Genomic DNA, 14,045 nt, shown 5'->3' on the forward strand with positions numbered 1-14,045 from the left:
TGCTAGGAATTAAGAACAGCTTTTAAATATTATTTAAACAATCACTTAAGTGCTATTTAAACTATTCTTCAATATTTCATATGAGGAACTTGAGGCCCAGAAGAAGTTAGAGACTGGTGAAGTTAGGAGATAAATAGTTGTTATCAGATTTGGAAACATTTTGAGTTTATGTCTCTCTAAATCATGTAGTTACTACAAGGAAGTTGCAGTTTTGCCTAAACCGTAGGATCACAGAAAAAAAAGACTGATTTTATGTTTTATAAATGTGTGAATATATATGAAATATAGCAATCTTTAAAAAGAACCAAACGCCAAGTATGAAGCACATGCTGTGCTAAGACTTAAATATTTCAATATAATGTGTCTGTATTTAAGACTCAATAGCCTTGAGAACTAAAGGTGGAAGATATTAGGAGTTAAAATCAACACCCATGATCACCATTATTTGAGGTGGAATAGTAGTAAATACAATTGTTTAACTGCATTGTTACCTCCATCCATGATTTTGAATTATTGTGATGAAAACAGGAATTTGTGAAGCAACACAATAAGCTTTGAAACAGCAAATACTTAACTTTAGAAAACTGTCTTAAAATAGTATCTCTAAAGTGGATTTATTATTTATTTGGAAAATCTTCAAATTAAGAAGCAATCAGTAAGCACGATTTTCTTAATTTATATTCGGAAATACATCATTGTTTCTGTTTTTAAGAACTAAAAGCTTCTGCTTTTTTTTTTTTTTTTGTAAGATTTTATTTATAAGTTATCTCTACACCCAATGTGGTGCTCCAATTTACAACCCTGAGATCAAAAGTGGCATGTTCCATCCACCAAGTCGGCCAGGTGCCCCCAGCCTCTTGCTTTTAAAATTCTTATTGGGGCTCCTGGGTGGCTCAGTAGGTTGAGCTTCAGACTTGGGCTCAGGTCATGTTCTCAGGGTCATGATATCACCGTTTGTGAGTTTGAGCCCGGCTTCCGGTTCTGTGCTGACAGCTCAGAGTCTGGAATCTTCTTCCAATTCTGTGTCTCCCCCCCTCTCTCTCTGCCCCTTCCCCACTCATATTCTCTCTCCCTCAGAAATAAACATTAAAATTCTCATTGTAAGTCCACCACTATAGCTTTACATTTTAATATTTCCCCATTTTAAGTATTTACATTATAGTAGATCGTTTTCTTTACTATGTCAAACTTTCCAAAATTATCTTCTAGTTGTAATAAGATTATGACTTCTGTGAATAAGTTTTTATTTATATAAAATATGGGGAGTGGAAATGTACATGCGGATCATTCTCATCTTCCTGTTTTCAAAGGTTATAGGAATGGTTAATGCTATGATTCATGACACTTGATTTAACCACACTCCTTTCTGCATCGGTAACAGAAAACTTCTTACATTTTTGCAACTGTTTGCATCTTGGAGCAACTGTGCCTAAATCGAGAAGCAATGCCAAATCAATCTCGGACGTTTGTTGCCTTAGAGGAGAGCTAGCAAAGGACAGACCACAGTTCATAAAAAAAGATACTGTACTTTATTAAAAAACGAAACCAGATTGTATGTTTGGGGTGGAGAAATCTGCTCTCAGGCCTCCAGGGGTCAGTGCCAGTTCTATACCACCTCCCTCGGTCATCTCCCTTTCTTCCAGCCTTATTTCTACCCTAGCTAGTCAAAGGAGTGTACTCGGCTCCGATTTTTAAGGTCCTGTCCTGGGAGACTAACGCACCTGGCCACGCCCACACGGAGAAGAGTGGGAGAACCGTTTGGTTCTCCCTGCCCACCTTTGTGACCACTCAGACCCGAGGCCCACAATTGAAAACGCTCACGTTGCCGGGTCTAGTCCTCGCGGTAGCGCGCTCTCCACCCGGCAGGCGGCGCTGTGGGCTGGCGGGCTGTGTCCGTCCGCCCAGCGATCCGGTCTGGGAGGCCCGTGCGGCCGCCACCACCGCACGTGCAGCCGCTGCTGGCCGTGGTGGCTCCGCTTCGCCAGAAGCTGCGGCCGGGCGGCGGCCATGGCGACGACTGCCCCGGGGACGCCCGTGTTCCTGGAGGTGCGGACACAGCTGCGGAGCGCGCTGCTGATCCTGGGGTAAGGCCGGCGCTGGGCGTGTGGGGCTCCGACGTGCCGTGCGTAGCCTGCGTTTCTGCTGGCCCGGGAGCCTCCGCCTGCCTCAAAAGCACGGGGTTTGGAGTTCTTGCCAGTTGCTTAGAGCCTGTCCCATTACTCAAAGTGGAGCTTCTCTTCCCATCCCTTGTGCTTTTAGTCCCCCCCACCCCTTCACTGGTAATCTCGGTATCACCAGGAGCTTTTCAGAAATGCAGTCTCAGCCCCACACCAGACCTGCTGAATCAGAACTTGTGTTTTAACACGCTTTCCAGGAGTCAGAATACACACTGAAGTTTGAGGATCGCTGATATAACAGTATCCGGCCTTTCCACAAGCAGTGCAAAAAATGCCGTGCCTGTTTCTTTTTGGGATCCTCACTAGAGGATAAGTTCCAATGTGAGAGCTTCTTATTTTGTAAATAAACTCGAGATTTTTTTTGTTTTGTTTTTTGTTTTTTGTTTTTTGTCCACAGCGTTCTCTGCAGAAAAACTGAGACGTTCATTGAACGACTAACAAAGGTTGCAGGCTTCTTATTGGAGCTCATTCATATTCTGCGTTCCAGTGAGAAGTCAGCAAACGTTTGACTTCGTTATTCACTATAACAAACTTTTAGGAGAAATGTCCTCTTTTTTTGCTTGTTTGGTAGTATGTGGTCCCCTCGATTGTTCCCTTGTGACTGCTGTTTCAAGTAGAGTAAATTAGATGTTAAAATCCTGAAACTTTTACTACACAGAGCCACTCTGAAGTAGATTGATGCCCATCTTTCTTTTCCTTATATTTGCCAAGTATAGGTGTGGCAGTTTGGGATTTGGCATGAGAATTGAATTCAAATTCTAGCTTCTTCACAAGGGCAGAATTGCTTAATCTGAACTTTTCCCCTTGTCAAATGGGGATGATATTTATTACCCTTCTCTTTTTCTTCTGTTTCTCCCGCTACCTCTTAAATCATAAGTTCAGACAAGTCTCTCCAATTCCAGTCCACTTTGTAGGGTTATTAGCAGCCGCAAACTTACATAAAACAAAAACAAAAGACAACCTCCCTGCTTCCTCTCATCAAAGAGGCCCTTCAGTGTTCCCTTGGGTTACTACTCTCTCTTGTTTAAGCAAGTGAAGAAACCTGACTTTGCTAGTTTGTCCCTGATAGTCTTTGGCTGTTGAACTTTATCACCACCTTGCCCCTGGTAAAAGCAAAAGCAACCACTCTTCTGATTTTCTTTAAAAAAAATTTTTTTTTTAACGCTTATTTATTTTTTTTGAGACAGAGAGAGACAGAGCATGAACGGGGGAGGGTCAGAGAGAGGGAGACACAGAATCTGAAACAGGCTCCAGGCTCTGAGCTGTCAGCACAGAGCCCGATGCGGGGCTCGAACTCACAGACTGAGAGATCATGACCTGAGCCGAAGTCGGACGCTTAACCGACTGAGCCACCCAGGCGCCCCTCTTCTGATTTTCTTTAACAGGGATTAGTTTTGCCATGGTTGGATATAAATGGATTCATACAGTATGTGCTTTTTTCGTTTCTGGCTTTCCTTTAACAGTGGTTTTGAGATTTATGCCGTTGCACATGTCGCCTATTCTTTTTTCTCACTGAGTAGTTTTCTATTGTATCGATATACAATTTATCCATTCTATTTCTGGATATTTTGTGTTTTTCTAGAACTTGATTATTGTGAATAAAGTTGCTATAGCATTGTTGTATAAGTCTTTTAGTGGGTTGACATTTTCATTTCTCTTAGGAAATGACCTAATTCTGTAATGGTACAAAATGCTATCTCATTGTCATTTTAATTTGCATTTTCCTGATTAATAGTATTGAGCACCTTTTCATTTGCCTTTTGGTCATTCACACATGTTCCTTTGGAAAGTGTCTTCTAATTTTTTGTCATTAGAAAACAATCAGATTGTTTGTCTCTTTGTTAAATTTAAAGAGTTCTTTATATAGTCTGGAAATAAGACCTTTCTCATTTATGCCCTTGTGAATATGTGAACGCGTGTTCCCAATCAGTAACTTACCTTTTCATTTCCTTAATAGTGTCTTTTCAGGAACAGAAAATTTTAATTACAATGAAGTTTAGTTTGTTGCATTTTTTTTCTTTAATGATTAGTTTTGTTTGTGTCTTAAGAAATCTTTGCCTACCTCAAGATGGTAAAGTTTTCCTCTTAGTTTATTTTCTAGGAGTTACATAGTTTTAGCTTTGACAGGTGGAATTCATTTTTGTGTTTGGAGTAAGATAGGAATCAAATTTCCTTTTTTTTTTCCCTGTAAGGATGTCCAGTTTTTCTATCATCATTAGTTTAAAAGACTGCCATTTCTCCCAGTGAAATTACTCAATGTCTTTGTCAGAAAACATTTGTACTGTTTGCCATCATGTATCTTTCTATCCTTTCACTATTAATCTATGTCTTTACATATAAATTTTTTAAATGGTTATTAATTTATTTTGAGAGAGAGAGAGAGAGAGAGAGAGCAGGGGAGGGGCAGAGAGGGAGAGAGAGAATTCCAAGCAGGCTCCACCCTGTCAGCACAGAGCCTGACACCGGGCTTGATCTCATGAACCGTGAGATCATGACCTAAGCCAAAATCAAGAGTCAGACGCTCAACCTACTGAGCCACCCAGGCACCCCTATATATAAATTTTTTTAAACATATGCTGGGTGGAGTTTTTCTGAATACGTTCTGATAATTTGCGTTTTAATGAAATTTTTTAACCTATTTCAGTTAATGTAAATGATATGATTGAGTTTTATTCTTATTCCTAATCTTTTTTTTTCTTATTTTGGAGAGAGTTGCAAGTGAGCAAGAGGCATGAGGAGAGAGAGAATCTCATGAGGGACAGAGAGAGAAGCTCTCAAGCTTCAAGGCTCAAGTTCACCTGAAGTGGGGCTCGAGCTTACCCTATGCAAAACTCGAACTCAGGACCTGTGAGATCATGACCTAAGCCAAAGTCAGATACTTAACCAACTGAGCCACCGAAGCACCCCTAATTTTTTTTTAAGTTTTATTTATTTACAGAGTCTCTGCACCCAGAATGGGGCTCAAACTCACAACCCTGAGATCAAGAGTTGCATGCGCCTCCAACTGAGCCAGCCAGGCACCCATCCTGTTCCTAATCTTAAGTGTTTCTAGGCGTGTGGGTGGCTCAGTTAGTTAAGCAGCCAACTCTTAGTCTCAGCTCAGGTATTGATATTAGGATTGTGAGTTCAAGCCCCCAATTGGGCTCCACACTGGGTGGGAAACCTACTTAAAAATAATAAATAAATAAGTGTTTCTAGCATTTTATCATTAAGTATGATGAAATTTTTGGCAAATCTGTGTGATAGATTGCATAGTTCCTTTGTATTCCTAGTTTACTATGGGTTTTAATCATGAAGATACTATTTTTTCTGTAATGATTTTTGCATGTATTGTGATAGTCATATGTTTTCCTTTCATCTTTACGTCTGTGAATTGCATAAGAAAAATCTATTTATATTAAGCTATTTTAGCATTCCTGAGATAAATCTTGGCCATTCATTTATTCAGTCCACAGATGTTTACTGAGTTCCTATTCTAGTGCCAAAAATTCGAGTTCTAAGTGCTGGGTATACAGCTGTGAACAGTGACAATAGCAAAAGCAAAAATATCTTGGCTATCATTGAGCTTACGGTCTAATGGTGGCAGCGGGTGAGAGGTGAGTAGAAATTACACAAAACAAATAACACACACACACACACACACACACACACACACACAGATGTTTATTTACTTTTGAGAGAGAAACAGAGCTCAAGCAGGGGAGGGGCAGAGAGAAAAGGAAACACAGAATCCAAAGTAGGCTCCAGGCTCTGAGCTGTCAGCACAGAGTCCAATGCGGGGCTCGAACCCATGAACTGTGAGATCATGACGTGAGCCAAAGTCAGACGCTTAACCAACTGAGCCACCCAGGAGCCCCCAAATCATATATTAAATGGAGATAAGTATGTAGAAAAAAATAAAACACGAAGGGTTAGGGAGAAAAGATTACATCCAAGTGAGAAAGCAGCACTTGAGTAATAAACTGAAAGGGCAGAAGTTTGGAACTATATACCTGCTGGAAGACCATTTCGCTCTGAGAGAACAGAAAATATGAGGGGTGCCTAGTTCAGAGAGAGGTGGGCGGACTGGTGGAGCACGTAGCAAATGGTTTTACAGGGGTATGCTAGTAAATGTTTAAAAACCTGCTTTCCAGGGGAACCAATCAAACACAAAAAAATCTTCCTGATTTGTAGCATTTACTGATTGTTATGATGTAGATACTTTCACTGTGAATGATGTCTACCAAAGTGACTTCAGCTGATTTGCAAAATGCCTGGAATTTCAGCAACCTTCTCTAGTATAGCACTGGGTCTCAATGGGCCGTTGAAAGGATTTTAGCTTGTACTCAGAATGAGATGACAGTCATTGGATAGATTCAAGCAGGGTGTGACACCTGAAAGAATCTAAGTGCATGGTGAAGAAAGCCTCAAGTATATAAAATCAGGTCTCAAACTGGTGGAAAATCAGTTCTCAAACGCTTTGTTTTTGCAGTCTCAAACTTGAGAGTAAGTTACTGTCACTCCTGACTATATTACTGTATATTTCCTATAAGCAAGAACATTCCCATACATAACCACTGCACAACCTTCAAAACTGGAAAACACATTACTGCCGTCTTAACACTCAGACCTCGCTCAAGTTTTGCCACATGTCCGCATATTATCTATAATAGCAAAAGAACCCAGGTCAGAATCATGCATTGCATTTCATTGTCATGTTTCCTTAGTCTTTTTTTTTAATGTCTATTTATGTTTGAGAGAGAGCGTGTAGGAGGGGCAGAGAGAGGAGGTAGGGAGGGGGGCAGAGAATTTGAATTAGGCTCCTCTCCACCCGTGCAAAGCCCAAGGCAGGGCTCAAACCCACGAGCCCTGTGATCATGACCTGGGCTGAAGTCAGGCGCTCAACCTAATGAGCCACCCAGGCACCCTTCCTTAGTCTCTTAAAATTGGAAACTTTCCACAGTTTTTCTCGACCTTCACAATCTTGACACTTAAAGATGACAGCCTATTTGTTTTGTGGAATATACTTCTATTTGGGTTTATTTCGTGTTTCCTCAAGATTAGGGTCAGGTTGTACATCTTTGGCAGGAATATCACAGAAGTGATGCTGTGTTCTCATTGCATCCTATCAGGTAGCACATGATTTTGACTTATTCCATTAAAGTTCATCTAACTTTGAGCATGTAGATAAGATGATATCTACCTTCACCATAAAGTTACTCCTTTTTTTTTTTTTTTGAGGCTTTAACATTTTTATTTAGGAAAACATTGAGTCTGAAGCTATGATGGTTCAGCCTAAAGCATCTGGTTTTCAATCGTGAAGTCAATTTATGTAAAATATTTTTCCCTGTCTATAAAAAACAAATTGAACAGTATTTTAATTATAAGGAAATGCAAACATACACTTTGAGCTAGCATATCTGCACTATCATAAAAGAAAGAGGATGTTCTTCCCCTTCCCCTTCCTCAACCATTCAAAGAAGAGAAGAATACTGCAAACTTTAACAACCTCACTGGCTATCATCAGAGTAACTACAGAACAAGGATATCACAGGGATGAAACTACTTCTTTATCTTCCAGAAGGCAGAAGGCTGAGTGCTTTAGCTTTATGAGTGCAAGTAGCATAGGCAGACAAAAACTCACAGTAAATGCACACCAGAACAGGGGCCTAGGTGAAGTTGTCTGACTGGGTTACTGCTTTTATAGGAATGAAGAAGGACAAATCTGAAATGGAGTAAAAAAACAAAAAAAACCAAAACCTTTTGTCACATGTACGGGAATCTCAAACCTTTTGCATTGCCATACCCCTGGGGAGTTTTGATATGTACTGGAAAGAGCTTCAGTGTTCAGGAAGAATAATGTATGGTTGACAAGGGATAGGAGAAATCTTCATGCTTCTGTTCTCTCAGACTTGCTGAGTGCAGTAGCCAGTTCTGACTCCCTGCTCTTGCTGATTCAGTCTGGCAAGACTCTGTCTCTTTATAATCAATAAATATTACTTGTAGAGGTCCTTTGAGACTATCTGTAAATGCTCTTGTTCCTCATCAGACTTTCATTTTATTCATTCATTCATTTACATCAGTATAGACCTATGGTCTTATTCATTGGGTTACTTTTTTTTGCTCCGGTTATACCGGATGTGGCCAGGGGGAGTCCCTTCAAGTGGATTTCTGTCTTTTTTAATGTGCTCCTATTATTCCTTGACTTTTTTCTTTGCACAGCAACATGTTCCAGGCTCATCTCATTCTTTTCCTGTTCCAGCCCTGGATATAGTTATTTTTTCAGGGAATGCTATTTTGTTTTGCGTTTGTTCATTTGTTTTAAAGTGGGAAATGACCTTTCGAAACCAAAATCTGAGCACAAAGTATTCTCATTACTATTGACATGTCACTCTTCCCAGGTCTTAGTGGACAAAAGTAGTGTGTATGTGACATATATGTGATGTTTATGTATGAATGGCTGTATGTGTATGCTTGTGTGTTTGTATATTATACATACATCTACACACATATACATCTGTATTACTGTATCTACTTATATACATGACTCCACACTAGTATTTCTAATTCTAGTCTATGGTGGTAGGATCCATTCTGGTGTTTTCCCTTTCCCTCTTTGTAACTGTATTCTCCCACAGCGAGAATACTGGCTTCCATTATTCTCATGACATACATCTATTTGGTTAATTCCCTTTTATGTAACTTATCTTCTGCAGACATCCTTTGCTGCTTCCCATCCCCCCCTCCTCCCCACTCAGTGTTGACACCTTCCTGGTATCTGCTTGGGCTCTGCTATGGAATGAATTTGTGTGTCCCCTCAAAATTCATGTGTTGAAACCCTAATGCCCAATATGATGGTATTAGGATATAGAACCTTTGGGAGGTAATTAGGTTTAGATGAGGGCATGAGAATGGAGCCACCATGATGGGATTAGTGCCCTTATAAGAAGACACACAGAAGATGCTCCATGCCATGTGAGGATATAATGAGGAGGCGGCCATCTACAAGCCAGGTAGAGGGCCTGCAGGAAGAACCAAATCTGCTGGTACCTTGATCTTTTACTTCCTAGCCATCAGAACTGTAAGAAATGTGTGTTGTTTAAGCTACCCAGCCTATGGTATTTAATTATAGCAACACGAACAGTCTAAGGCAGGCTCTGAAGCCCTATACCCTGTAACAGCCACCCTCACCCCTCATCCTTAGAGTTCTCCTCATCCCTCTTGAGATCTGACATCCCTATGTAGTGGCTGTCCTGGTGGATGCCCTCCTTCCTTCCTCTGCTGGGTTTCTCACATCCATCCCAGGCCACTCTGGTTCTCTGACACTTACATAGATGCCTCCTACCTTACTTAGCCCTCTGTAATTGGCTGAATTTTTCAGGAAGGGGAAGAAGAGTGGTAAGCCAGAGATGGGATGGGGGTGAGGCCTAGAAACCCCATGATATGCCTTGAGGCACTTCTAAGTGCCAACTGCACAGTCCAGCTTAAAAATCGCTGAAGTAGCAAAATGGACAAATTGTACATCTTTAGAGCAGTGGTCAACAAACTATGGCCCATGGGTCAAATCTAACCCATGGCCTGTTTTGGTACAGCTTATGAGCTAAGAGTGGATTTTATATTGTTTAAAGCATTGTTAAAAATAAAATACGGGGGCGCCTGGGTGGCTCAGTCAGTTAAGCGTCTGACTTCAGCTTAGGTCATGAACTCACGGTTTGTGAGTTTCAACCCTGCATCCGTCTCTGTGCTGACAGCTCAGAGCCTGGAGCCCGCTTTGGATTCTGTGTCTCCCTCTCTCTGCCCGCCCCCACTCACACTCTGTCTCTCTCAAAAATAAATAAACACTTAAAAAAATTTTTTAAAAATACAAAGTATAATATGCAACAGAGGCCATATATGGCCCGCAAAACCTGAAATACCATCTGGCCCTTCTAACCTCTGCTTTAGAGGATTATTATTATTATTTTCTTTTAATTATTTATTTAGAGTGAGCACTAGCGGGAGTGGGGGAAAGAGTCAGAGGGAGAGGGACAGAGAATCTTAAGCAGGCTTCATGCTCCATGCTGAGGCTAATGAGGAGCTTGATTCCATGAACCGTGAGATCAAGACCTGAGCCAAAATCAAGAGTTGGATGCTCAACCGACTGAGCCGCCCAGGCACCCTTTGAAGTTTATTTCTTGAGCATCGGTTCTTAAAACTAGACTTAAAAAAAAAATTTTTTTTGAACGTTTGTCTATCTTTGAGAGGGAGAGAGACAGAGTGTGAGCAGGGGACGGGCAGAGAGAGAGGGAGACAGAATCCGAAGCAGGCTCCAAGCTGTCAGCACAGAGCCCAGTGCAGGGCTATATCATGACCTGAGCCCATGTCGTACACTTAACCAACGAGGTATGACACCTGGAGCCAGCCAGGTGCCTTCTCAAAATTAGACTTTTGACTCAAGAGTTTGGGAATGTATTCCCTGGAAAAGACTCAGGGTCTTAATATTCTGTATTGCCAGTTAGGTGCAGATTCATATGCTTTGAAGAGAAACTAGCCAGAAAGTAATCTTAAGGTTTTCTAAGAAAGAGGCCTGATCAAGATTCATACCTCAACACAGGGTTTGATCTCTGTTCTTAGATAACACTCAAGTAGATGGCCTACCTTTTGTACTTAGGTTATACCAAGTTGATGGCCTGCCCCTGCTGTCTGCACTTAAGAGGGAGTCAGAATGCTTGACACCTCTGTTAACACTGCTAAGCATATTTTAGCTTCATATAAGGATAATTTCAATATGTCTTCATCCCCTGCCATGCTTTTGGTGCCTGGTGGACAGGGAATGTACTCTGTTTTACTCTTGGTTGGCTACTCCAAGTGATTTGTGTTTGTAGTGAATTGGATTAGCAAATCCTTTCATATCTGGTATTCATACATCACTAGATTGTTTTCTTAAGTGTTTTCTTCTGTATCTTTCATTTCATGTAATCCTGGTCTTATCAAAATCCTGTATATCAAATGACAATACTTTATTGTAAGTAAAATACAGCATCATTGTAATTCTAGTCTCAGAAGAATATTTCACTCACTAGCCCATTCATTATTCAAGTAACAGTGCTTGACCTCTGACAGTTACTGCAGCCCTCCTCGGTGCTTCCATAGTACTCAGTATTTACCATGAATAAGTGCAATGCAACATAGTTGCTTTTTTTTTTGACACCCAAATGTCTTTTATGAGTGGGGGTGGGGCACAAGGTGGGGTTGGGTTCAGGGCCCTCTCACTCACTAGGCCACTTGTTCGTTGGTGCTGCTTCCTGAGTCCTGTGGCTTCATCACAGCAGGCAGCCCAGGCAGGCTGGAGAAGGGCTTGGTGCACAGGCCCTTAAAGGCTTCATCTGGTGCACAGGGGAGTGGGTGGAGCTGCCCAGAAGGCCAGGCCCACAGTGGGTGGGGCCTGCAGCCGTGCTGCCGGACTGGTGAAGCCACACTCCCGGTGTCTTGCCATCATCCAGAAGCTGGTCAGCCGTGTACAGCTGCATGGGCAGCTGCTTGAGGATGCGCTCAATGATGCGCTTCAGCTTGACCGTGGTTCAACTCCTTGGCGTCAGTGAAGATGATTGTCTTGTGGCACCAGATCATGAGGAACATGTCCCGAAGTTGGCAGGCTGTCCCCCAACTCCCTCCCGGTGCGACTCATCATCCTGGCCTCGCCACGTGTTTTAACACTCCCTTGATCGTTCCTGTTCACTTACCTGTGTCCTACTTGGAGTAGGGGGGGTGAGGAGCAGAGAAAATATCTTGTTAATTGTTGTATTTCTGGTACCTGGCACATAATAGAACTCAAAATAGGTGTATTGAATGAATGAGTGAAAAAGTAAATGAATGTATAAACCATGATAGGGCCAAGGGATGCATAGGTGAATAAGCCGTAGATGAATGTGCTGCCTTAAGTTTTCTTACCAGAAATACTTTGAAGAACAAGTGCATAATGTAGGACAGGCCAGCATTAGATCGAGCTAGTTCAGAGAACCTGCATTTGGGGAAACTGGTGGGAGGAAATAAGGGCTACTAGGAGGTGGAAGGTGGACTGTGTGTGCAGGATGGCCCTGGGAGCAACCCCACGAACTGGCATTAGAACTCAATCTCGCGGCTAAAAACTTAAAATTTAAATATCCCTCCACCACGAAGGTCTAGGTGGAGTAGCTGCAGAAAGCATTAGAATAGAGGAGAATTGGGGCTCAGAATCTTTATTAGCAATGGGGAAAAGTGCACATTTAAAAATGCATCATTATTGCCATAAAAAAAGCAAGAATAGGGGCGCCTGGGTGGCTCAGTCGGTTAAGCATCCGACTTCAGCTCAGGTCACGATCTCACGGTCCGTGAGTTCGAGCCCCACGTCAGGCTCTGGGCTGATGGCTTGGAACCTGGACCCTGCTTCCGATTCTGTGTCTCCCTCTCTCTCTGCCCCTCCCCCGTTCATGCTCTGTCTCTCTCTGTCCCAAAAATAAATAAACGTTAAAAAAAAAAAAAAAAAAAAAGCAAGAATAAAAATATGTTCCAGAACTTTCATGTTACTGTGACTGTGAAAAGTAGTCTGACCTCGTGTAAATCTAGTATATGATGTTTTCCTTTATGATCTGTTCACTGCTATTTTGGGAGGCCAGTGACTTTAAAGCATTTATTGAAAAGGAACAGAGAGATCCTCGGCCATTTTGTCTTGTGTATCGTGTGGTTTTCATCATTGAGAAGCAATTTTTTGTGTGTCTTATTTTTAATTACCAGGGAGCCTAAAGAAGGAGGTACGCCCATGGATATTTCTATAACACCATCATCACTCCAGGTGAAGACCCCTGCAGACTGCACAGAGCTCCGGCTTCCAGCAGAGGTCAGGCTTGTACCTTCCTCTTGCCGAGGGCTGCAGTACGTGGCTGGAGATGGGCTGCACCTGCGGCTGCAGGTGTGGGCAGAATCCAACGCCAGTAAGTGATACCAGCACTCCTGTTTTAGCATTTAGTTCTTCATTGTAAATCAAAGCTGATTCTCCCTTTGAAAATTTGACCTTTTCCCAGGTGGAAAAGGCTGTTCTGCAGCAGCATGGAAAGAGCTGATGGTCAGAAGGTTTCTTTGTCAGCTCTGCCAGTTATTAGGTGTGCAGTTCAACATGCCCCTTAACCTTTCCGAAGTTTTGTTTGGGAGGGGGTTGCGGGGGTTAGTGGGTTTTTTGTCCTCCATTTAACAGATTTTATTTTTTAGAGTAGTTTTAGGTTCACAGCAAAATTAGCAGAAGGTACAGAGATTTCCTATGTAACCCCTGCCTTCTTTCTTTAATTGTAAAATTACCTACCTTGGCGAGTTGATTACCTACCTCACTGAAAATTAAATGAGAGGGCAATTGTGCAACACCTGGTTGATTTTCAAGCATCAGTATTCATCCACCCAACAAACATTGTCTTACGCTGTGTGCTAGGCTTTGATCTAGGTGCTGGGATACAGAAGTGACCACGCTCAGAAGGTCTCTGCTCTTTGGGAGCTTACATTCTCATGGGTGGGAACAGATAATGAACAAATAAGTTACTTGGGCACAGAGAAAAGTGCTGTGGTCAAAGTAGAGCAGAATAATGGGATGGGGAGTGACTAGGGTGAAAGGTGCCCAGGGAAGACCACTCCAAGGAGGTGACGCTCGACCAGGGGATGGAATGATGAAAGTGGTCTCATCCACGTAGAGACATTTCCAGATAGAGCAACACGTATAAAGATTCTGAAATTGAGTTTGATGTATAATTTGATTTTGATTATTGCTATGCCTGTTATGTTTCTGATATTTTGTTACTGCCACATTCAGTCAGATTGGTAGAAATGTTTCTCAGAGTAACTTATTGAATAAAATATTGGTTCATTAAATCTCTTACCATGGAAGTA

General features: G+C 41.9%; 1 protein-coding gene and 1 pseudogene across 5 annotated transcripts in view; one reads left to right on the forward strand and one right to left on the reverse strand.

The window, feature by feature from the left end:
• Nucleotides 1-14,045, forward strand: part of UBE3D (ubiquitin protein ligase E3D) — a 157,281-nt gene that overhangs the window by 782 nt on the left and 142,454 nt on the right. For 4 of the 5 annotated variants that reach the window (XR_008422969.1, XM_019442745.2, XM_053904696.1 and 1 more), the window contains exons 1-2: nucleotides 1,868-2,084; nucleotides 12,909-13,105. Coding sequence is in view for 4 of the 5 variants with exons in the window: in XM_019442745.2 (XP_019298290.1) it covers nucleotides 2,008-2,084; nucleotides 12,909-13,105 (274 nt within the window). In the remaining variant the exon portion in view is untranslated. Of the gene's footprint in view, nucleotides 1-1,867; nucleotides 2,085-12,908; nucleotides 13,106-14,045 lie in introns of those variants that run through there. The other variant, XM_053904695.1, reaches the window with a different exon arrangement.
• LOC109263223 (elongin-B-like) lies at nucleotides 11,412-12,113 on the reverse strand (annotated as a pseudogene).

Source organism: Panthera pardus, unplaced genomic scaffold (genome assembly GCF_024362965.1).
Source record: "Panthera pardus isolate Hobbes unplaced genomic scaffold, ASM2436296v1 HiC_scaffold_17, whole genome shotgun sequence".
NCBI classification, from domain to species: Eukaryota; Metazoa; Chordata; class Mammalia; order Carnivora; family Felidae; genus Panthera; species Panthera pardus.